The 25,844-nt window shown below is 44.6% G+C and overlaps 1 protein-coding gene across 1 annotated transcript in view; it reads left to right on the forward strand.

Moving 5' to 3' along the window:
* The first annotated feature begins 22,277 nt into the window (after nt 1-22,277).
* Nucleotides 22,278-25,844, forward strand: part of LOC120039123 (Krueppel-like factor 7) — a 68,248-nt gene continuing 64,681 nt past the window's right edge. Inside the window, exons 1-2 of the mRNA XM_038984649.1 lie at nt 22,278-22,385; nt 22,506-22,708. Coding sequence (XP_038840577.1) covers nt 22,607-22,708 — 102 coding nt within the window. The 5' untranslated portion in view covers nt 22,278-22,385; nt 22,506-22,606. The remainder of the gene's footprint in view (nt 22,386-22,505; nt 22,709-25,844) is intronic.

A 25,844-nucleotide genomic window follows, 5' to 3' on the forward strand; every position in this document is an offset into this window, starting at 1 on the left:
ACAGCATCACCCCAAAGCATGTGTCTGGCCCAGCCTTGAACAGCATCACCCCACAGCATGTGTCTGTCTCAGCCTTGAACAGCATCACCCCACAGCATGTGTCTGGCCCAGCCTTGAACAGCATCACCCCACAGCATGTGTCTGGCCCAGCCTTGAACAACATCACCCCACAGCATGTGTCTGGCCCAGCCTTGAACAGCATCACCCCACAGCATGTGTCTGTCTCAGCCTTGAACAGCATCACCCCACAGCATGTGTCTGGCCCAGCCTTGTACAGCATCACCCCACAGCATGTGTCTGGCCCAGCCTTGAACAGCATCACCCCACAGAATGTGTCTGGCTCAGCCTTAAACAGCATCACCCCACAGAATGTGTCTGGCCCAGCCTTGAACAGCATCACCCCACAGAATGTGTCTGGCCCAGCCTTGAACAGCATCACCCCACAGCATGTGTCTGGCCCAGCCTTGAACAGCATCACCCCACAGCATGTGTCTGGCCCAGCCCTAAACAGCATCAGGTTTGATTGAGTGATTGACAGTTAGTGGATTAATACCAATGTGACCATTGCGAAGGTCCGCAGTTAAGGCTTGATATCATGTGACCATTGGGAGTGTCCACAGTTAAGGCTTGATATCATGTGACCATTGGGAGCGTCCACAGTTAAGGCTTGATATCATGTGACCATTGGGAGCGTCCACAGTTAAGGCTTGATATCATGTGACCATTGGGAGCGTCCACAGTTAAGGCTTGATATCATGTGACCATTGGGAGCGTCCACAGTTAAGGCTTGATATCATGTGACCATTGGGAGCGTCCACAGTTAAGGCTTGATATCATGTGACCATTGGGAGCGTCCACAGTTAAGGCTTGATATCATGTGACCATTGGGAGCGTCCACAGTTAAGGCTTGATATCATGTGACCATTGAGACGGTGTATAGTTTGAGATTAAACATCATGTAACTATTATGAAGGTTCCTAGTCAAATCAAATTTGATTTGTCACATGCTTCGTAGACAACAGGAGAGAGAATAAAGTTTATTCTCTCTCTAACAGGTGTTGACTAACAGTGAAATGTTAGTTTAAAAAATAAAAAAAATAAAAAATGTAAATAGTGACACAAGGAATATATACACAGTGAATAATGAATTTAAAAAATAAATACAATTAATATGGCTATATACAGAGAGTACCAGTACTGAGTCGATGTGCAGGGGTATGAGGTAATTGAGGTAGCTATACACTGTACACATAGGGAAAGTGACTAGGCAACAGGATAGATAATAAACAGTAGCATCGGCGTGTGTGTTTGTGTGTGTTTGTGTGTGTGTGTGTGTGTGTGTGTGTGTGTCAGTGTGTGTGTGTGTGTGTGTGTGTGTGTGTGTGTGTGTGTGTTGGGGTGTCAGTGTAAGTATGTGTGATGTGTGGGTAGAGTCCAGTGAGTGTGCATTGAGTCAGTGCAAGAGAGTTAGATCAAAAAAGGTTGAGACTATATCATGTGACCAATGGGAGGGTCCTTCTGTTAGTGTTCCAGCGACTGTCAAGTGTTTTATGGATTGAGTGAGGTGGTTTAGATGTCTCACTGGAGGTAAGTCAGTGTGATGAGTGTGTTTGAAGTGTGTGTGTGTGTGTGTGTGTGTGTGTGTGTGTGTGTGTGTGTGTGTGTGTGTGTGTGTGTGTGTGTGTGTGTGTGTGTGTGTGTGTGTGTGTGTGTGTGTGTGTGTGTGTGTGTGTGTGTGTGTGTGTGTGTGTGTGTGTGTGTGTGTGTGTGTGTGTGAGGAGAAGAGTATGTGGTGGGAGTCTCCAGCTCATGGAAACCAGCTAATCCATCTCTCTCCCTCCATCTCTCTCTCTCTCTCTCTCTCTCCATCTCCCTCTCCACCCCTCTCTCTATCTCTCATTCCCTTCAATCTCTCCCTCTCTCCCTCTCTTTCCCTTTCTCTCTCTCCCAGCTAGCTATGTGCAGAATTACCTCCCTAATAGCCTTTCTGCAGCTTCCTGCTAACGGTACCATGGAGAACCATAGACAGACAGACAATCCCATTCAGAGGCATTCAAACAGCAGTCACATAAGATATGAGAGGACATTTTTGTAGTGTCCCACTGTGACAGAAATCCCCATCTGGATCACTGACTGAAGGTGGAACTAGTAGAGCAGTAGAGAGTAGCTATGCGCCGTTTGCCAATGCCATTTCCTTGATGGTTGGTCGTAGTAAATGAATAGTTGAAAGCAAACAGCTGTTAGTTGGTCTGTGGATAATCAGACTGTTCCAAGAGATCTATTGAAGAAACCACATAGCCCATATCATTCCACTTGTAATGGAACATCCAAAAACCAAACATGCAGGTTACATGGCACACACACACACTCACCATTAGCATCCTGAGCAGACCCATTACTCTCTATCTGTTGTATGGGCCCTAGCCATAATGATCTAGTCCCAGAGGCCTTTACTCAGGTACAGTACAGTGAAGGGTTCCTCCTGAATGGACAGCACTGGCCTCTTTAAAGGAAAGGAGAAGAATGAGGGCAGGTTATACTACCCAATATGGAGACCAGTGTTGTCTTTCAGCAGGAGCTAGCCTCACTACCCAATATGGAGACCAGTGTTGTCTTTCAGCAGGAGCTAGCCTCACTGCTTCATCCTCACAACTGACAGAACAGGGCAGAAAACATCAAATCATTTGATCAGGTCAGTCAGTAGGAGGATTTAGCTTTGCAATGACATGTTTTTGCCACGTCTTCTCCCGTCCCCCTAACCGGTGCTCCACGTCGCCAGTTTAATCATTATTACGCACACCTGCCACCATCATTACGCGCACCTGCGCCTCATGAGACTCCCCTGGACTCCATCACCTTCCTGATTACCTCCCCTATATCTGTCACTCCCTTTGGTTCTTTCCCCAGGCGTTATTAACTCTGTTTCTGTGTTTCATGTCTGTATGCTACTCGTGTTTCTTGTTTTGTTCCCTGTACTTGCTTCCCGATTCTTAGCGTACACGTTACAGAACAACGTCTCACCAAAGGAAAGCAACAGGGATTTACTGGTGACCTTGGGTCCAAGTGCCGCTGCCAAAGCAACCGGGATGCCTCAGCTGGCTCGTCAGGCTTCCATGCCTCAGCTGGCTCGTCAGGCTTCCATGCCTCAGCTGGCTCGTCAGGCTTCCATGCCTCAGCTGGCTCGTCAGGCTTCCATGCCTCAGCTGGCTCGTCAGGCTTCCATGCCTCAGCTGGCTGTCGCTCCCTTTGGTTCTTTCCCCAGGCATTATTGACTCTGTTTCATGTCTGTACGCTACTCGTGTTTCGTTTCATGTTCCGTTATTTATTAAATTCACTGTATTTGTTTCCCGATTCTTAGCTAACACGTTACAGTTTTGCCTTTATAATCACTTAGCGCCAATTAATGCTAGGAAATGTATGTGTCCTAACCACGGTTGAGATTGAACTCCAAGAGATTAAAAATATCTTTATTTCTATATTATTAAATGTAATAACTATATTGTTGTCCGTCTCCCGACAGTGAATCCCTCCTCCTGAGGGCACAGGATGGAAGGATACGTCTGCCAGCGCCGGCAGTGTCAGTGTCAGTGTCGAGGCTCCAGGCTGCCAGCTGCATCTGATTCATCCTCTCTGGTTGTAATCGGCGTAAGTCATCCTTGATTAACCCCTGCAGAATGAGTCTAATTACTTGAAATTAGCCCAGGCACAGTGGAGCCGCTCTTCATGCAGATGCAAAGTGGAGGGGTGGAGGGCACTAGCCTGCCCTGCAGCCTTATACAATACCTACCTCCTCTCCTCTCTCCAAGCCCCCCTCCTCTCCTCTCTCCAAGCCCCCCTCCTCTCCTCTGTCTAAGCCCCCCTCCTCTCGTCTCTCTAAGCCCCCCTCCTCTCCTCTCTCCAAGCCCCCCTCCTCTCCTCTCTCCAAGCCCCCCTCCTCTCCTCTCTCTAAGCCCCCCTCCTCTCCTCTCTCCAAGCCCCCCCTCCTCTCCTCTCTCCAAGCCCCCCTCCTCTCCTCTCTCCAAGCCCCCCTCCTCTCTTCTCTCTGAGAGGTCAGTCTGAACAGGCCCATTTACACCATAGAGGATGCCATAATTGTTCTAGTTTATCAGCGACGCGTTTCTATTATTCCAGCCTGATGATGTGTTTGTCTGTCTGCCAGCCCTGGACAACAAGGGTTACGTCCCAAATGGAATCCTATGCACTGCATACTCCACTTATTTTGACCAGGGCCTATAGGGCACTATGTAGTGCACAGGGGGCCATTTGGAATGTAGCCCTTGTTTGCCAGGGATGCAGAAAAGTCATTTTAGGCCCATGCCGGGGGAGCGAGACAGCGTATTCAAGCTCGGGGACGACAAATTGAAAAGGGGATTTTGTCATTTTGAAAATCAAAACAGTCCCAATAACCGTCTACCTCATTATGCAGACAGCGGAAGATGAGGCTGTTACGTAGAATGTACACTGACTACATCCCAAATGGCACCCTATTCCCTATATAGTGCACTACTTGACCTCTATCCGTTTAGCTACCAGGAAATGTACACACCAGACCAGAATCACTGAGGAAGTAAAGTACATTGTTCCTGAATGTGTCTAAGGAGTGGCGGATTGTTTGCGTTTCAGGCAATTTAATTTCTTGGGTTAATTGATAGAATGATTTTCATGTGACTATACGTACTAGTCTAAAAGTGAGTATAAGTTAAGTGAAGCCAGTTGAGAAGAAGCACGCCACTATGGTGCCATCAGCTGATCGCATCAGCGGGTATCACACCAACTGGATTCATACTACTCACATGTGCTCTATTTAAGTTGACCAGTTCTACTCACGCTTCCTCAATGGCGGATGTATCTTGCTGCCATTGCGCTGCTGCTGTAAACAGCTGTTAGTCGCTATGCTTGCTGTTTTCTGATATCCCACCACCACTGCCAGCCTCCACCTGTCTGTGTTCTGGGTTTCTTCCTCCAGGGGATTTGGTATAGAATATTGTGCTCATTGCCTGTAGATATTGTATCATCTTTATATGATGCTTGGCTCTGGCAGTGAGCTGAAGGAGCAGAGCCTAACGCCAAGCCTATGCATTGTAATCTGTTCTAGGAAATGGTTGAATGTACACATGGCGTTTCCTTTCTGAACTTGTTTTGAGGGATAACAAGATAAACGTGTCTGTCCACCGTAACTGTGCAATGACTGTTGAAAGAAAGGTGGTCACTTCCACTGTTTAGTTCACTAACAACTATTGTGTCTAAGTATTTGCCATGACTGGACATCAGAGGTGTTAGTGGAGAGGTTTACTGGTGTGGAGGTGTTAGTGGAGAGGTTTACTTGTGTGGAGGTGTTAGTATAGGGGTTTACTGGTGTGGAGGTGTTAGTGGAGAGGTTTACTGGTGTGGAGGTGTTAGTATAGGGGTTTACTGGTGTGGAGGTGTTAGTGGAGAGGTTTACTGGTGTGGAGAAGTTAGTGGAGAGGTTTACTGGTGTGGAGGTGTTAGTGGAGAGGTTTACTGGTGTGGAGGTGTTAGTATAGGGGTTTACTGGTGTGGAGGTGTTAGTGGAGAGGTTTACTGGTGTGGAGAAGTTAGTGGAGAGGTTTACTGGTGTGGAGGTGTTAGTGGAGATGTTTACTGGTGTGGAGAAGTTAGTGGAGAGTTTTACTGGTGTGGAGGTGTTAGTGGAGAGGTTTACTGGTGTGGAGAAGTTAGTGGAGAGGTTTACTGGTGTGGAGGTGTTAGTATAGGGGTTTACTGGTGTGGAGGTGTTAGTGGAGAGGTTTACTGGTGTGGAGGTGTTGGTGGAGAGGTTTACTGGTGTGGAGAAGTTAGTGGAGAGGTTTACTGGTGTGGAGGTGTTAGTATAGAGGTTTACTGGTGTGGAGGTGTTAGTGGAGAGGTTTACTGGTGTGGAGGTGTTAGTGGAGAGGTTTACTGGTGTGGAGGTGTTAGTGGAGAGGTTTACTGGTGTGGAGGTGTTAGTGGAGAGGTTTACTGGTGTGGAGGTGTTAGTATAGAGGTTTACTGGTGTGGAGGTGTTAGTGGAGAGGTTTACTGGTGTGGAGGTGTTAGTGGAGAGGTTTACTGGTGTGGAGGTGTTAGTGGAGAGGTTTACTGGTGTGGAGGTGTTAGTATAGAGGTTTACTGGTGTGGAGGTGTTAGTGGAGAGGTTTACTGGTGTGGGGGTGTTAGTATAGAGGTTTACTGGTGTGGAGGTGTTAGTGGAGAGGTTTACTGGTGTGGAGGTGTTAGTGGAGAGGTTTACTGATGTGGAGGTGTTAGTGGAGAGGTTTACTGGTGTGGAGGTGTTAGGGGAGAGGTTTACTGGTGTGGAGGTGTTAGTGGAGAGGTTTACTGGTGTGGAGGTGTTAGTATAGAGGTTTACTGGTGTGGAGGTGTTAGTGGAGAGGTTTACTGGTGTGGAGGTGTTAGTGGAGAGGTTTACTGGTGTGGAGGTGTTAGTATAGAGGTTTACTGGTGTGGAGGTGTTAGTGGAGAGGTTTACTGGTGTGGAGGTGTTAGTGGAGAGGTTTACTGGTGTGGAGGTGTTAGTGGAGAGATTTACTGGTGTGGAGGTGTTAGTGGAGAGGTTTACTGGTGTGGAGGTGTTAGTGGAGAGGTTTACTGGTGTGGAGGTGTTAGTGGAGAGGTTTACTGGTGTGGAGGTGTTAGTGGAGAGGTTTACTGGTGTGGAGGTGTTAGTATAGGGGTTTACTGGTGTGGAGGTGTTAGTGGAGAGGTTTACTGGTGTGGAGCTGTTAGTGGAGATGTTTACTGGTGTGGAGGTGTTAGTGGAGAGGTTTACTGGTGTGGAGGTGTTAGTGGAGAGGTTTACTGGTGTGGAGCTGTTAGTGGAGATGTTTACTGGTGTGGAGGTGTTAGTGGAGAGGTTTACTGATGTGGAGGTGTTAGTATAGGGGTTTACTGGTGTGGAGGTGTTAGTGGAGAGGTTTACTGGTGTGGAGGTGTTAGTGGAGAGGTTTACTGGTGTGGAGGTGTTAGTGGAGAGGTTTACTGGTGTGGAGGTGTTAGTGGAGAGGTTTACTGGTGTGGAGGTGTTAGTGGAGAGGTTTACTGGTGTGGAGGTGTTAGTGGAGAGGTTTACTGGTGTGGAGGTGTTAGTGGAGAGGTTTACTGGTGTGGAGGTGTTAGTATAGGGGTTTACTGGTGTGGAGGTGTTAGTGGAGAGGTTTACTGGTGTGGAGCTGTTAGTGGAGATGTTTACTGGTGTGGAGGTGTTAGTGGAGAGGTTTACTGGTGTGGAGGTGTTAGTGGAGAGGTTTACTGGTGTGGAGCTGTTAGTGGAGATGTTTACTGGTGTGGAGGTGTTAGTGGAGAGGTTTACTGATGTGGAGGTGTTAGTATAGGGGTTTACTGGTGTGGAGGTGTTAGTGGAGAGGTTTACTGGTGTGGAGGTGTTAGTGGAGAGGTTTACTGGTGTGGAGGTGTTAGTGGAGAGGTTTACTGGTGTGGAGATGTTAGTATAGGGGTTTACTGGTGTGGAGGTGTTAGTGGAGAGGTTTACTGGTGTGGAGGTGTTAGTATAGGGGTTTACTGCTGTGGAGGTGTTAGTGGAGAGGTTTACTGGTGTGGAGGCGTTAGTGGAGAGGTTTACTGGTGTGGAGGTGTTAGTATAGGGGTTTACTGGTGTGGAGGTGTTAGTATAGGGGTTTACTGGTGTGGAGGTGTTAGTGGAGATGTTTACTGGTGTGGAGGTGTTAGTGGAGAGGTTTACTGGTGTGGAGGTGTTAGTGGAGAGGTTTACTGGTGTGGAGGCGTTAGTGGAGAGGTTTACTGGTGTGGAGGTGTTAGTATAGGGGTTTACTGGTGTGGAGGTGTTAGTATAGGGGTTTACTGGTGTGGAGGTGTTAGTGGAGAGGTTTACTGGTGTGGAGAGGTTAGTGGAGAGGTTTACTGGTATGGAACCTTAATCGATAGTCACCAGTGGTTTTATCTGAATGGCTGACTTCTGCATGGTAGAGATTGGAGACATAGGTAAGAAGGGAGTATATGATCGTCACGCGTGGAGAGACTCGATTTACCATCAACCATTTCTTTATCTCACACTGTTAGTCGGTGAGTCTCTTATGCGTGCACGCGAACACACACATGCACTCTCTATCCCTCTCCCTCTGTTCTGTTTATCCAGATAAGGCTCTTTGAACCTCACAGTGTTAGTGTGTTCTGAGACTCTGCGGTGGCATCTGTTAATGTCAGTGGTAATGACGTACGGCCTGCTGGCTGACTGGTGATGCACCTTGAAAGAGCAGTGGGGAACTAAGGCTCAATCATTCTCACACTCTTCACAGAAATATATAAATGTATTCATGAAAGGGTGAAAAACAAAGAGCGAGAGAGTAAGAGAGAGAGAGGCTTTCAGAATCTGAGAATCTGAGAACTGCGAATGCAGACACTTCTTTTCTGGTAAATCAGTTTCACACATGCCTTTGAAATGGCAAAGCCCCTTGAAAAAGATGAGGGAAGCTCCAATATTATGATAAACAACCCAGAGATGAAAGAAGTTCATCCTTCCCCGTCACCTTTTCACCTCGGTCTATCTACTGATCAGGGATCAGGTGACAGGGTTGATGCCTCCTGCTTCCCCCCCAAGTGATTGGGGTGAAAGCAGGTTACCCAGAGAGAATGTGATCGTCAGCCTCCTGGAGATAGGAACTATGGTGAGCAGCATATCATTCCGCCTCTCGCTGATGAAGACGGCAGTTGGAAATGGTTCCAGCACCAACCTTTCCCATCTCTTTAGCAAAGAAACATTTAGCAGTTCATCAGATGATGCACGACTAATTACACTATAGAGTTACAAGATCAAAATTCTCACCAGCTACCGTCAGGGCCCAGTTTTTAAAAAAGCACTATCGGATAGGATTAAATACATAGAAATAGAATGAACAGAACGGACATATCATTGACTTGAATGGGGACTCCCGTTCTCTTCATTCTATTTCTACGCTTTTAATCCCATCCGATAGGCGAAATCCAGATAGCTAACTTTTGAAAATCTGGGCACAGATCTCACAAGCTACCCTCCCTCCCTCTCTATGTTATATAAAAAAAGTATCTATCCTACTTCTCATTAGGTTTCTGTTAATGTTATCTCCATACTGAACAGATAGGAACTAGTCTAAAGAATACCTTTTGGATTATCTTGATATACATTAACATTAATTACCATAGGATAAAACACACTTTTCCCCAGAATGATTCCAGCTGCGTCTCAGAGGGAGGGCTTTCTCTGTTCTCTGCACAGCAACACTGCTCATTGATGCAGGAGGTGTCCTGTCAATATTGGACAATTCACTACGAGCGGACACATCTCTCCTGACAGACGGCCACCTGGGTACCAAATAGGATTAAGAGAGGAAGGTACACACATTAATATACAGATGCAATACGGTCACCTCTCACATGTCTAAGCATTGTGTCCCAAATGGTATCCTATTCACTATATAGTGCACTACATTTGACCAGGGCCCTATTCACTTTATAGTGTACTACATTTGACCAGGGCCCTATTCACTTTATAGTGCACTACATTTGACCAGGGCCCTATTCACTTTATAGTGCACTACATTTGACCAGGGCCCTATTCACTTTATAGTGTACTACATTTGACCAGGGCCCTATTCACTTTATAGTGCACTACATTTGACCAGGGCCCTATTCACTTTATAGTGCACTACATTTGACCAGGGCCCTATTCACTTTATAGTGCACTACATTTGACCAGGGCCCTATTCACTTTATAGTGCACTACATTTGACCAGGGCCAATGAAGATTAGGGTGCCATTTGGGACACAAGCTAGGACAATCAGGTGAAATCAGAGGATCAAGTTGTTGAAGACACATAGCAACCAGCTAGACTAGACTATCAGACCATATTCCAATGGATCGTTCACAGACACCGACTAGGAATGCATTGCAATCACACACGCCCTGACTATCAACGGCGATACATCAATGAAAGCATATCGGAAACAGCACATTTACTTTCATATCGTATTCAATCCATTCAGATTCAATCAAATTTACAGCCCATAGAAAACGTCACGTATTAATACTGAACCAATGCAGATCTTACTGCAACCATATTGAAAATCACAACAACAAAGAAATGTAAACACAATAATCACAATCCTATTCAAAACTGGGATTGCTATGCTGGTGCACAGTGTTCTGCATATGTAGACCTATGTGCAGAGTAGTATATCTGTCCCAGGCAGTTCTCCTGTGTTTTGTGGAGAGGTGTTAGACGGTAATAAATGATAAATGTTTTTTTGCTTTGGGTTGCTCCGGGTCTTCTTCTCTCCCTCTGTGGAGGTCAATACCTGACAGCTGCTGATTGGCTGTGTGCTGTGGAGGTCAATACCTGACAGCTGCTTGGCTGTGTGCTGTTGCCATGGCTCCCCAGTGGATGGCCTAGTTTCTTTGACCTCTTGTCTTCTCTTTTCTGCCCACTCACCTCACGGAGAAGCTGCACTCAAATCACACACACAACTAGAGAGAGAGAGAGAGAGTGTGAGAGAAAGAGAGAGAAAGCTCACACGCACACACACATGAACACACACACACACACAACTAGAGAGAGAGAGAGAAAGCTCACACGCACGCACACATGAACACACACACACACACACACACACACACAGACAGACAAACATCAAAATCACTGCTTCATTTTGACAAGATAATACATGGCGTTCAGCATCTGCGGATGAATACCTTCCAGTCTCTATTCATGCTCCAAAACCAAGCGGCTATTAGAGTTTCCTGTGTCTCATCACACCTTGTCATGTTTGTCACTGAGCAGAAGACGAGTCATGAATGCCATTAGGAATTCACCCATTGAGAATTCAAAGCTACAGATGTAGGATGTTTTTTTGATCACTCTTTTGTTGCTGAGAATTTTCACTGCACCACAGGAAATGCAGATGAGCTTCGTGATTTACCTAAATTCACTGAAAACCCCCATTAACACACAGTTATATTAATTCTAACCAGCAATCAAGCAACATTATGGACTAAACATTCAAATCCTGTTGCTGCAAGAATATTTTGCTTTGACAATCAAATCAAATTCCAAATCAAATCAAATTTTATTGGTCACATACACACATTTAGCAGATGTTATTGCGAGTGCAGAAAAATGCTTGTGTTCCTAGCTCCAACAGTGCAGTAATATCTAACAATTCACAACAATACACAAATCTAAAAGTAAAAGAATGGAGTTAAGAAATATATAATTATTAGGACGAGCAATGTCAGTGGCATTGACTAAAATATAGTAGAATACAGTATATACATACAGTATGAGATGAGTAAAGTATTATGTAAACATTACTAAAGTGACTAACCTTCCATTATTAAGGTGGCCAGTGATTCCATGTCTATGTATAAATGGCAGCAGCCTCTATGGTGCAGGGTTGAGTAACCGGGTGGTAGCCGGCTAGTGATGGCTATTTAACAGTCAATACATGTCAAATTAAGATCCTACACCTGTATGACATGATATGACAAGGCTGTACCACCAATGACACAAATGGGCCCTTTCCCACTCCTTTTCATTGCCATTCCGGTTGAGGCTAGACAGACAAACCTGAATGGTACCGTATTCACACTGGCATGCCCACACAAAGCATAGTAAGCTGGCTTGTGTATTTTCATGGAGTATCATGGACATAACCTTCAACAGACTGACAGGCCCAGACCCAGACAGTGCTATAAAAAGTCTGTTTCACACTGTCACTTTCTCATTTTACTGTCACAAATCATATTTAATCAATTTAGATACAACCAATTCACACCCTACTGAAAACTGCTCCTTTTACTGTCACAAATCATATTTAATCGATGCAGATCTCACTGCAACCGATATCAAAAACCACACATTTACTTTCACAATCATCACAATCCTTTATTCAAAACTGGATCGCCATGCTGTTGAATTGCTGGTCTACTCCATTGCTTGGATAGGCCTCAGATCGACTCTGCTAGTGTGAAAAGGACATGGGTGTCTCCAATCATGGCCACACTCAGCACAGAAGGGCCACAGTATCATGGAGATAACCTTCAACAGACTGGCAGGCCCAGACAATGCTAGAAACAGTCCGTTTCACACACTGTCACTCTCTCTTTCTCTCACACTCAACGGGCTTTAATTGGTTCTAAACAGCTGGCCACGGTGGCCTTGTCTATGTTCTATTTCCGCTGCGTGTTCTGGCTTAGGAAGGACCAGCGCAGCACTAAATATCACCCAGCTAAAAGGGCACTTTCTCTGGCTCTGTCTCCCTCCCCCATCCCTGGTTCTCCATTTCAGCGACTGCGGGGGAGACTGAACCTCCGAAACCCCTAGCATTCATTATCGTTTTTCTGTTTTTCTCAGTCTGTCACTCCAAATCCCTCCAGTCCCTCCCTCCCTCCTCTTTTCCTCCCTCCTGTCTCCTTGCTCAGATGAGTAATGGAGGATGGTAGTGAGGAGGTCTGCAGCATCCAGGGCCCAAGCATAGAGTCTTAGAAAATAGTCTGAAGAGGAAAACTGTCCATTAGGGTGCTACAAAAGGCCCTAGACTTCAGCTGTGGTCTTGACTTCCCACTGCAAACTGGTAGTGCATATGTATATTTATCTATGTACATACACATCTAGGCATCCACGGTGTAGGCACTGCATCATGCTGAACCAAAGCCTGTTTCCCGTGCTGATGAACAATCTCTTCCAGTGGTGTAGTGAAGGGTATAGAGCCCCACAGTGGAGGTGTCATAATACCCATAAAACTTAGCGGCCAAACAGGGAAACGGTTCCAATCGTTTTCCCACTATTCATTTTTCCCCATAGGGGATTTTGCTAATTAGCATTTTCGATTCTGAGCGTAAATAGAGACAAATATATTGATAAAAGTCACCTTGTCCGAGAGAGATTTACATGGTTATCAAAACGTCACGCCAGGGTAAGCCTACACGAAACACAGCCCTTATTTGAAGTGTTTCTGAAATCCCCTATGGGGAAAATGAATGGTGGAAAAACGATTGGAACCATTTCCCTGTTTGACCGATAGATTTGATGGTTATTATGACTCATACTGTGGTGCTCTATATGCAGGTATACGCCCATATACACACACCTTTTTTTCAGTGGGCATTGCATATACTCACTTCATCATTCCCACTGATGTGTATCAAAGTAGTGTAGTGGAGGTATATGCTGTATCAATGAAGGCTGATGGAACAGATCAGAATGTTTAACATGTTCATAGACTATTATTTATTCACATTAAAGCGCTGCGATGTGCACGGGGCGGTTAAGCCTACATGCCAATGTTCCAAAGTGTAATTAGCTGGAAAACACTGTTCTAAAACGTACACCACACAGGCAACTGTTTTCAGATGGAGCGGCTTCCTTCTCAATTAAATGTTAACTGAAGTAGCCTATGTCCACCTGGCCAAATGATATCATGATCCAGTGGCTCTTTGTTTTGCCAGCTCCATCTCATGTTGCTACAGAAATACTGGGAACCAAACAACACTGTCTGCACACTTTAATTAAAGGGTAACGACACAAAAAAATCTACATTTTTTAGATTTTACCCAGTCCTCAAAAGTGGTCTCCTGATGTGATTTAAGCGTTGTTGTGGACTTAGAACATCCAATTTTGTTGTTTTTCTATTAAAAAAGCGTGACTTTGAGAGCGAAAACCTGAAAGAAATGGGAAAAATCAGAAACCTGTTCATTTCTGACTCAATTGACAGACTCATCTATTTTAATGGTAGTCCTACTATTAGCCTACTCCCCAGCACAGCTTGGGTTGGCCTTACTGTGAAAGACCAATATGGCATTGATCATTTTAGGTCATTCAGAGTACAATTCTCATATGATTTTTCACACATGGCGCCATTCACTCGCCGGGCGGTCCGTTTGGGAAATGTTTTGGCTAAATGAGAGTATACCCACTTCTCCAGGCACCACTACACCACTGATCTCTTCAATGAAACATCTCCATTAAAAACGCTTATTAGTCCAAGAATAGGTAGAATCTGAGTCCCAGAAACTGTCCCAGGAAGTGCAACCACGGTAACACACACACAGACATCACCACTGAAATGTGCGTTGATATGGATGCTCCACTCCACTGCAGGCTTACCATAATAGACTAGAACTAATGAACACCGAGCACAGAGGTCCCCATTAATCTCATCCTGTTTAAATACCTGAATGAGTGAACTCCTGTCAGTGACACACCCAGCCACTGCCTTCTGGGTAAAGGGCATCTGTCATTGTGCTCTCTGCTCCACTAAAGTCCATTGAAATTGTCCTGATCCATCTTCCTCAATAAAAGCCCTGCATTCAGCTGATGGGATTAGCAGCCCTGCTGCCTCATATTCCAATGATGGATCGCAGTCGTTCAATTATTTATACTGTAAAAGCACTAACTGCCAGGTAAAAGCGCTGTCAGCATCCCTATGCAACAGTGTGAGCAGAGTGGTGGACGGTGTGTTTTTTATCTATGATATGCATGCACACAGGGACTCTCAATGGTACTGACGGAAGCTTTTATGTTGCAATAGCAGCTTGTGTATGCATGCACTTTACTACTATGCAACATGGGCTGGGATGATACGGTGATACGCTGTGTGTGTGTGTTTACTGCTACACAACGTAGGCTGGTATGATAAGGTCATACTGTGTGTGTGTGTGTGTGTGTGTGTGTGTGTGTGTGTGTGTGTGTGTGTGTGTGTGTGTGTGTGTGTGTGTGTGTGTGTGTGTGTGTGTGTGTGTGTGTGTGTGTGTGTGTGTGTGTGTGATGGTAAGTTTACCCCCCAGAGATGCCCACCAGGGTCCTCACCAGCAGTTGTTAAATATTTACACCTCAGTCAACCATGCAGAGATAAGCAAAGTGTGTGTGTGTGTGTGTGTGTGTGTGTGTGTGTGTGTGTGTGTGTGTGTGTGTGTGTGTGTGTGTGTGTGTGTGTGTGTGTGTGTGTGTGTGTGTGTGTGTGTGTGTGTGTGTGTGTGTGTGTGTGTGTGTGTGTGTGTGTGTGTGTTGGTTGGTGCTACATGTCTTGGTCTGTGTTTTTGCATGAGCTCTATCATTAGTTTTTCTTTCACCTTATCTGAGCTCTCTCTCTCTGGCTCAACACGTAGGGATAACATCTTATCTGAGCTCTCTCTCTCTGGCTCAACATGTAGGGAGAACATCTTATCTGAGCTCTCAATTCAATTCAATTCAAGGGGCTTTATTGGCATGGGAAACATGTGTTAACATTGCCAAAGCAAGTGAGGTAGACAATACACAAAAGTGAAACAAACAATACAAATTAACAGTAAACATTACACATACAGAAGTTTCAAAACAATAAAGACATTACAAATGTCATATTATATATATACAGTGTTGTAACAATGTACAAATGGTTAAAGCACACAAGTTAAAATAAATAAGCATAAATATGGGTTGTATTTACAATGGTGTTTGTTCTTCACTGGTTGCCCTTTTCTTGTGGCAACAGGTCACAAATCTTGCTGCTGTGATGGCACACTGTGGAATTTCACCCAGTAGATATGGGAGTTTATCAAAATTGGATTTGTTTTCGAATTCTTTGTGGATCTGTGTAATCTGAGGGAAATATGTGTCTCTAATATGGTCATACATTGGGCAGGAGGTTAGGAAGTGCAGCTCAGTTTCCACCTCATTTTGTGGGCAGTGTGCACATAGCCTGTCTTCTCTTGAGAGCCATGTCTGCCTACGGCGGCCTTTCTCAATAGCAAGGCTATGCTCACTGAGTCTGTACATAGTCAAAGCTTTCCTTAAGTTTGGGTCAGTCACAGTGGTCAGGTATTCTGCCACTGTGTACTCTCTGTTTAGGGCCAAATAGCATTCTAGTTTGCTCTGTTTTTTTGTTAATTCTTTCCAATGTGTCAAGTAATTATCTTTTTGTTTTCTCATGATTTGGTTGGGTCTAATTGTGCTGTTGTCCTGGGGCTCTGTGGGGTGTGTTTGTGTTTGTGAACAGAGCCCTAGGACCAGCTTGCTTAGGGGACTCTTCTCCAGGTTCATCTCTCTGTAGGTGATGGCTTTGTTATGGAAGGTTTGGGAATCGCTTCCTTTTAGGTGGTTGTAGAATTTAACGGCTCTTTTCTGGATTTTGATAATTAGTGGGTATCGGCCTAATTCTGCTCTGCATGCATTATTTGGTGTTCTACGTCGTACACGAAGGATATTTTTGCAGAATTCTGCATGCAGAGTCTCAATTTGGTGTTTGCCCCATTTTGTGAAATCTTGGTTGGTGAGCGGACCCCAGACCTCACAACCATAAAGGGCAATGGGCTCTATGACTGATTCAAGTATTTTTAGCCAGATCCTAATTGGTATGTTGAAATTTATGTTCCTTTTGATGGCATAGAATGCCCTTCTTGCCTTGTCTCTCAGATCGTTCACAGCTTTGTGGAAGTTACCTGTGGTGCTGATGTTTAGGCCGAGGTATGTATAGTTTTTCGTGTGCTCTAGGGCAACGGTGTCTAGATGGAATTTGTGGTCCTGGCGACTGGACCTTTTTTGGAACACCATTATTTTGGTCTTACTGAGATTTACTGTCAGGGCCCAGGTCTGACAGAATCTGTGCAGAAGATCTAGGTGCTGCTGTAGGCCCTCCTTGGTTGGTGACAGAAGCACCAGATCATCAGCAAACAGTAGACATTTGACTTCGGATTCTAGTAGGGTGAGACCGGGTGCTGCAGACTGTTCTAGTGCCCGCGCCAATTCGTTGATATATATGTTGAAGAGGGTGGGGCTTAAGCTGCATCCCTGTCTCACCCCACGACCCTGTGTGAAGAAATGTGTGTGTTTTTTGCCAATTTTAACCGCACACTTGTTGTTTGTGTACATGGATTTTATAATGTCGTATGTTTTACCCCCAACACCACTTTCCATCAATTTGTATAGCAGACCCTCATGCCAAATTGAGTCGAAGGCTTTTTTGAAATCAACAAAGCATGAGAAGACTTTGCCTTTGTTTTGGTTTGTTTGGTTGTCAATTAGGGTGTGTAGGGTGAATACATGGTCTGTTGTACGGTAATTTGGTAAAAAGCCAATTTGACATTTGCTCAGTACATTGTGTTCATTGAGGAAATGTACGAGTCTGCTGTTAATGATAATGCAGAGTATTTTACCAAGGTTACTGTTGACGCATATTCCACGGTAGTTATTGGGGTCAAATTTGTCTCCACTTTTGTGGATTGGGGTGATCAGTCCTTGGTTCCAAATATTGGGGAAGATGCCAGAGCTAAGGACGATGTTAAAGAGTTTTAGTATAGCCAATTGGAATTTGTTGTCTGTATATTTGATCATTTCATTAAGGATACCATCAACACCACAGGCCTTTTTGGGTTGGAGGGTTTTTATTTTGTCCTGTAACTCATTCAAGGTAATTGGAGAATCCAGTGGGTTCTGGTAGTCTTTAATAGTTGATTCTAGGATTTGTATTTGATCATGTATATGTTTTTGCTCTTTATTCTTTGTTATAGAGCCAAAAAGATTGGAGAAGTGGTTTACCCATACATCTCCATTTTGGATAGATAATTCTTTGTGTTGTTGTTTGTTTAGTGTTTTCCAATTTTCCCAGAATTGGTTAGAGTCTATGGATTCTTCAATTACTCTCTCTCTCTGGCTCAACACGTAGGGAGAACATCTTATCTGAGCTCTCTCTCTCTGGCTCAACACGTAGGGAGAACATCTTATCTGAGCTCTCTCTCTCTGGCTCAACACGTAGGGAGAACATCTTATCTGAGCTCTCTCTCTCTGGCTCAACACGTAGGGAGAACATCTTATCTGAGCTCTCTCTCTCTGGCTCAACACGTAGGGAGAACATCTTATCTGAGCTCTCTCTCTCTCTCTCTCTGGCTCAACACGTAGGGCGAACATCTTATCTGAGCTCTCTCTCTCTCTCTCTGGCTCAACACGTAGGGAGAACATCTTATCTGAGCTCTCTCTCTCTGGCTCAACACGTAGGAAGAACATCTTATCTGAGCTCTCTCTCTCTCTCTCTCTGGCTCAACACGTAGGGAGAACATCTTATCTGAGCTCTCTCTCTCTGGCTCAACACGTAGGGAGAACATCTTATCTGAGCTCTCTCTCTCTGGCTCAACACGTAGGGAGAACATCTTATCTGAGCTCTCTCTCTCTGGCTCAACACGTAGGGAGAACATCTTATCTGAGCTCTCTCTCTCTGGCTCAACATGTAGGGAGAACATCTTATCTGAGCTCTCTCTCCCTGGCTCAACACGTAGGGAGAACATCTTATCTGAGCTCTCTCTCTCTGGCTCAACACGTAGGGAGAACATTTTATCTGAGCTCTCTCTCTCTGGCTCAACACGTAGGGAGAACATCTTATCTGAGCTCTCTCTCTCTGGCTCAACACGTAGGGAGAACATTTTATCTGAGCTCTCTCTCTCTGGCTCAACACGTAGGGAGAACATCTTATCTGAGCTCTCTCTCCCTGGCTCAACACGTAGGGAGAACATCTTATCTGAGCTCTCTCTCTCTGGCTCAACACGTAGGGAGAACATCTTATCTGAGCTCTCTCTCTCTGGCTCAACACGTAGGGAGAACATTTTATCTGAGCTCTCTCTCTCTGGCTCAACACGTAGGGAGAACATTTTATCTGAGCTCTCTCTCTCTGGCTCAACACGTAGGGAGAACATCTTATCTGAGCTCTCTCTCTCTCTCTCTCTGGCGCAACACGTAGGGCGAACATCTTATCTGAGCTCTCTCTCTCTCTCTCTCTGGCTCAACACGTAGGGAGAACATCTTATCTGAGCTCTCTCTCTCTGGCTCAACATGTAGGGAGAACATCTTATCTGAGCTCTCTCTCTCTGGCTCAACACGTAGGGAGAAAAATAGACAGGGAGAGGTGTAGAGAGGAGGTAGAGAGAAAGAGGCCGTGTGGTTACGTGTGTGCATACGTGTGTTTGTCTGTGTCTCTGTGTCTGTGAGAGAGAAAAAGAGAGACAGAGAGAGAGTGAGACAGAGTGAGAGCTGAACGAGTCAAATGGATAAATGTCAGTCAGTGCTTCATCAGCTCGCAGCGTGCTCTCTCTCCCCAAATGCCATGTGTAAGTCACACATCCAGGGCCGTCAGCCAGCCTCCCAGAACACTGTAATACGATTACGGCTCTGCTGCATGCCACCGTGTGTGTGTGTGTGTGTGTGTGTGTGTGTGTGTGTGTGTGTGTGTGTGTGTGTGTGTGTGTGTGTGTGTGTGTGTGTGTGTGTGTGTGTGTGTGTGTGTGTGTGTGTGTGTGTGTGTGTGTGTGTGTGTGTGTGTGTGTGTGTGTAAGGTAACTCAGTATAAACTAGACTGACACAAATCCAGGCAAATAAGCTCTGTTACTCACAGAAAAACAGATGAGGTGAAACTAGGCATCAGAATAGTTTTAGTCTACTTGTTTTTAGTCTCCTGAGTCAATATATATTAGGACAGCCTCAGTCTCATATACACTACCGGTCAAAAGTTTTAGAACACCTACTCATTCAAGTGTTTTTCTTCATTTTTACTATTTTCTACATTGTAGAATAATAGTGAAAGACATCAAAATTATGAAATAACACATATGGAATCATGTAGTAATAACCCTTTTACATTGTCACCTGGAATGCATTTCAATTGTGCCTTCTTGAAAGTTAATTTGTGGAATGTCTTTCCTTCTTAATGTGTTTGAGCCAATCAGTTGTGTTGTGACAAGGTGGGGGGTATACAGAAGATAGCCCTATTTGGTAAAAGACAGAGTCCATATTATGGCAAGAACAGCTCAAATAAGCAAAGAGAAAAGACAGTCCATCATTACTTTAAGACATGAAGGTCAGTCAATGCGGAAAATTTCAAGAACTTTTAAAGTTTCTTCGAGTGCAGTCACAAAAACCATCAAGCGCTATGATGAAACTGGCTCTCATGAGGACTGCCACAGGAAAGGAAGACCCAGAGTTACCTCTGCTGCAGAGGATAAGTTCATTAGAGTTACCAGCCTCAGAAATTACAGCCCAAATAGATGCTTCACAGAGTTCAAGTAACAGACACATCTCAACATGAACTGTTCAGAGGAGACTGTGTGAATCAGGCCTTCATGGTCGAATTGCTGCAAAGAAACCACTACTAAAGGACACCAATAAGAAGAAACGACTTGATTGGGCCAAGAAACATGAGCAATGGACATTAAACCGGTGGAAATCTGTCCTTTGGTCTGGAGTCCAAATTTTAGATTTTTTGGTTCCAACCGCCGTGCCTTTGTGAGATGCGGTGTGGGTGAACGGATGATCTACGCATGTCTATTTCCCACCATAAAGCATGGAGGAGGAGGTGTGATGGTGTGGGGGTGTATTGCTGGTGACACTGTCTGTGATTTATTTAGAATTCAAGGCACACTTAACCAGCATGGCTACCACAGCATTCTGCAGCAATACGCCATCCCATCTGGTTTGCGCTTAGTGGAACTATCATTTGTTTTTCAACAGGACAATGACCCAACACACCTCCAGGCTGTGTAAGGGCTATTTTACTAAGAAGGAGAGTGATGGAGTGCTGCATCAGATGACCTGGCCTCCACAATCACCCGACCTCCACACAATTGAGATGGTTTGGGATGAGTTGGACAGCAGAGTGAAGGAAAAGCAGCCAACAAGTGCTCAGCACATGACTGTTGGAAAAGCATTTCAGGTGAAGCTGGTTGAGAGAATGTCAAGAGTGCAAAGCTGTCATCAAGGCAAAGGGTGGCAAAAATATATTTCGATTTTTTTTCACACTTTTTTTGGTTACTACATGATTCCATATGTGTTATTTCATAGTTTTGATGTCTGCACTATTATTCTACAATGTAGAAAATAGTAAAAATAAAGAAAAACCTCTGAATGAGTAGGTGACTGTATGTTTGTATTACGGTGTCCATATTAGGACAGCCTCAGTCTCAGCAGGACTTTTAAGTAAGATGCCAACAATCTTGTCTACATAGACTTTAAGAAAATGTAGGTTCTGGGGGTGAAAGGTTGAGTTAATTCTCACATGGGGAGTCTTCCTTCACGTCCTCTTTCAGAAGAGGTCATAGTGACAAGCACCCCTAACACGCAATGTTAGTCTATTGTCAAACGAGAGTTATGTTCCATTCACAAACTTTGAGGCATATTCCAACAACATCATTGCACTGAAGGATACTGTTAAATACACTATATCCTGTTTACCTCACATAATGGGCCTTGTGTAAATTGGTGACCCCAAATGGGAAAGACACAGGGTATATCCTACATGAACTGCACAATGTTGGTTCCTTCAACAAACTCTCCCAGTCTCACGTCACAATTAGACTTTCATCATTTTGAAGTTGTTCCAAACGCACCATTTTGAAGTGGTTAAGGTTAGACACTAACTCTGAATGATTATGGGTAAAGGTTTGAGAGGCTTAAAACAAAAATCTCAAAAACAACTTTATCATTGGATTCGAACATGCAACCTTTCGCACTAGAGGGAGGTTAGTCATTAACTCCAAATGGTTAACGTAAGGGTTAAGGTTTGGGACAGGCTTAAAACAAAAGTCTCATAAATTGCTTTTATCACTGGATTCAAACATTCAACTTTCTGCACAGTAGCAGATGCTTACATCTTACATTCTCCATCCCCAACACCTAAACAAAACGAAACCTACTTAAAAGGTAACAGCGCTCACAATTGCCCCTAGTGGCCTTTTTCCACGTCATTTCCTGACTTCCTCAGACATGGATGGATGTCGAATACTGACTTGTATCATGGGTGACCTGGTGCCTTCAAAGCACACTCCAAGGTCTGTGTTTGTCTTTCTAAATTCTTTGGTCTACTACTTTAGTCACACGTAGAGTATATGGTTATTGTGTAGGCCTATAACCGAATATAGCCTGGTTTCCCTGTCTATTCGAGGAGCCCACGAAAACGACTAGACGTTTGTGCTCTAACTTTTTTTAGTAGACAGTCCGAGATGAGCCGCTTACAATGTCTATTTAGCCTCGGATAAATAGCTCACCTTTCAGACGTATATATGGCTTGAGTGAGAGGGAGGGAGAGCCTATTGAGGTCCAATGATTTGCATATCCCCTCCTCTTACACACCTTAACCTGTCAAATCTCCACGTTGGCGGGATCGTCAAAGCCATTTACCTTATATAGCCACGCACGAAGTTGATTGACAGTATGTACACGCCCCTCCACTCGCTACTCTCCTCCCCGTTTGTCTTGCGATGCCTGTAGCCTACTACCATCCTGCCCGAACATGTTCCTACGGAAGCGGAGCGCTGGGGAAAAGCGTAGTGGGGATGAGCAAGGTTACTACCTAGCAATAGCCTACGGATACACATGGAGCCTCCATCATCTCTGCAGGTTTGCGTCTCTCACCAAGTCTAAACTCGTTCATTAGAGTCTGCAGCAAATAGTGAAACTATATATTTCCTTCTTTCGGATCAGTTTATGTTTCTTTCTATGTATTATATTTCCTGATAGGACTGGCATGAACGTGGATTTGGACATTTGATTAGGCACAGCCGGATTCCTTTTTTTCGTGGAACAGTCTCCTTTCTGCGCTCCGCACACAGAGCATCATCATGGACGTTTTGGCGAATCACGGTATTTTTCAGGAACTCCAGCTCGTGCATGACACCGGCTACTTCTCTGCGATGCCTTCGCTGGAGGAGCACTGGCAGCAGGTGACTATAGAGTTTCGATCGTTAGCTATATCAATCGTTAACTGTAGCTATATTGCTGATGGTGGTTTGGCAAAGCCACCGAAGTGCGCTCGAATCACTGACATAGGCGTCAACTTTCCTCCAATACCTTGCATCACAAGTTCAGAGAGAGAGGTACTATAGCCTACATGTAATAGTAACTTGTCAAATAGATGAGTCTATTGCAATTAAATCTTCATACTAGGCAATTAAATCTGCACTGATGTATTGTTACGCTATTGTTAAGAATATTACCCTGTGTGATTAACTTGAAGCATGGTGTCTAATATGAACAGTGTCGCAATGTAAACTTGTACTAAGTATGATTGTGTTATGATATTAGATCCTACCAGCGGAGTGCTGTTCTGTGTTGAGCCGAGCCCAGGTTGTTATTCGCTGCCGCTAATGTATCCTTCACCGGTGCGCATGGTCTCAGCTGTCAAAAGCAATTAGGGAAAAGCGGTCATAATTTCGACAGGGAAGATGTCGATCTCTGAATAATAAAAACAGTGCTTTGTACATAAATAATACATCTGCTTCCGTCGGATTACTTGTTTTGAAACCCTCGGCGGCATGAGGCGAGGAGGTTCCCCATTCAAATGCATAATGTATTAACGCAGATGTATAGGGTTGCCGTTCGAGATAAGCAAGTGGTCTTTTTACAAGATGCTGTGGAAATGGGGAATAAGAAGAGGGGGATTATAATGAGGGAATGATATGGTCCAGGAGTCAAGCCTCGGGGTTTCCGAGTCACATTGTGTCATAGTTTTTATTACACAGGCTCTATGGTGAAATGTCACGCCGGAGGACACATGGTGAAACCAATGTACTGCTCTGCTCTCCGTAGGGCTGCGGGCGTTATTCAACACTGGTCTGGTGGGAAGTAAACGGTTTCACTTACTATGCAAGACAACATATACACGTTCAGTTTTCTCTATATGCACAAAATCTCGATGTTTCTTGTTTTACGCGGTGCGTGTAAAGGCATTTAAAGAACCACGCGGTTTCCATGCGGCATGCCATCCACCTGCACTGATGGAAGCGGTTTGGGATGATCATTTTCGCCACCAGCATCGCTGGGCTGCAGGCAACAGCAGTGCATGGTAATTTGATGCCGGCTACTTGTGCCAGTAGAGTTGTTGTGTGTAAATGAAGGATAGTGGTCAGTCAGTGGTCCATGACCATGGCTCTACCCTCTCTAGTCACCTTCTTAATTGGCTTCCCGCTGTCAGCTACTCAAACATCCAGACTTAACTCAAGATCACTGTCCAGTCACACACCAGATATTACTGCAGTCAGTTGAAATACTATGTAACCATTGATAAATGTCATATTACTGTATTACTGACATGGCTCTGCCCTGGCCTGGAGAATAAAACCTGTCATCAATCTGGTAGAATCCTGGCCTGGAGAATAAAACCTGTCATCAATCTGGTAGAATCCTGGCCTGGAGAATAAAACCTGTCATCAATCTGGTAGAATCCTGGCCTGGAGAATAAAACCTCATCAATCTGGTAGAATCCAGGCCTGGAGAATAAAACCTGTCATCAATCTGGTAGAATCCTGGCCTGGAGAATAAAACCTGTCATCAATCTGGTAGAATCCTGGCCTGGAGAATAAAACCTGTCATCAATCTGGTAGAATCCTGGCCTGGAGAATAAAACCTGTCATCAATCTGGTAGAATCCTGGCCTGGAGAATAAAACCTCATCAATCTGGTAGAATCCTGGCCTGGAGAATAAAACCTCATCAATCTGGTAGAATCCTGGCCTGGAGAATAAAACCTGTCATCAATCTGGTAGAATCCTGGCCTGGAGAATAAAACCTGTCATCAATCTGGTAGAATCCTGGCCTGGAGAATAAAACCTCATCAATCTGGTAGAATCCTGGCCTGGAGAATAAAACCTGTCATCAATCTGGTAGAATCCTGGCCTGGAGAATAAAACCTGTCATCAATCTGGTAGAATCCTGGCCTGGAGAATAAAACCTCATCAATCTGGTAGAATCCAGGCCTGGAGAATAAAACCTGTCATCAATCTGGTAGAATCCTGGCCTGGAGAATAAAACCTGTCATCAATCTGGTAGAATCCTGGCCTGGAGAATAAAACCTGTCATCAATCTGGTAGAATCCTGGCCTGGAGAATAAAACCTCATCAATCTGGTAGAATCCTGGCCTGGAGAATAAAACCTGTCATCAATCTGGTAGAATCCTGGCCTGGAGAATAATACCTGTGTTACGGCTGTCTAATGCCTCCTCCTCGGATGAGGAGGAGGAGTAAGGGTCGGACCAAAATGCAGCGTTGAATGTAGACATAATGAATTTATTAAACAAGACGAACACTGAAAACTCTTACACAAACTACAAAACAACAAACGACGTAGACAGACCTGAACTTGAGAACTTACATATAGACACGAAGAACGCACGAACAGGAAAGACTAGCCAAACGAACGAACAAACGAAACAGTCCCGTGTGGTGCAACAGACACAGGAACAATCACCCACAAACAAACAGTGAGAACAGCCTACCTTAATATGGTTCTCAATCAGAGGAAACGTAAAACACCTGCCTCTAATTGAGAACCATATCAGGCAACACATTCAACCCAACATAGAAACACATAACATAGACTACCCACCCAGCTCACATCCTGACCAACTAAACAAAGTAAAACAAAGGCAAATAAGGTCAGGAACGTGACAACCTGTCATCAATCTGGTAGAATCCTGGCCTGGAGAATAAAACCTGTCATCAATCTGGTAGAATCCTGGCCTGGAGAATAAAACCTGTCATCAATCTGGTAGAATCCTGGCCTGGAGAATAAAACCTGTCATCAATCTGGTAGAATCCTGGCCTGGAGAATAAAACCTGTCATCAATCTGGTAGAATCCTGGCCTGGAGAATAAAACCTGTCATCAATCTGGTAGAATCCTGGCCTGGAGAATAAAACCTCATCAATCTGGTAGAATCCAGGCCTGGAGAATAAAACCTGTCATCAATCTGGTAGAATCCTGGCCTGGAGAATAAAACCTGTCATCAATCTGGTAGAATCCTGGCCTGGAGAATAAAACCTGTCATCAATCTGGTAGAATCCTGGCCTGGAGAATAAAACCTCAT

The sequence above is a fragment of the Salvelinus namaycush genome, unplaced genomic scaffold, assembly GCF_016432855.1.
Source record: "Salvelinus namaycush isolate Seneca unplaced genomic scaffold, SaNama_1.0 Scaffold255, whole genome shotgun sequence".
Taxonomy (NCBI): Eukaryota; Metazoa; Chordata; class Actinopteri; order Salmoniformes; family Salmonidae; genus Salvelinus; species Salvelinus namaycush.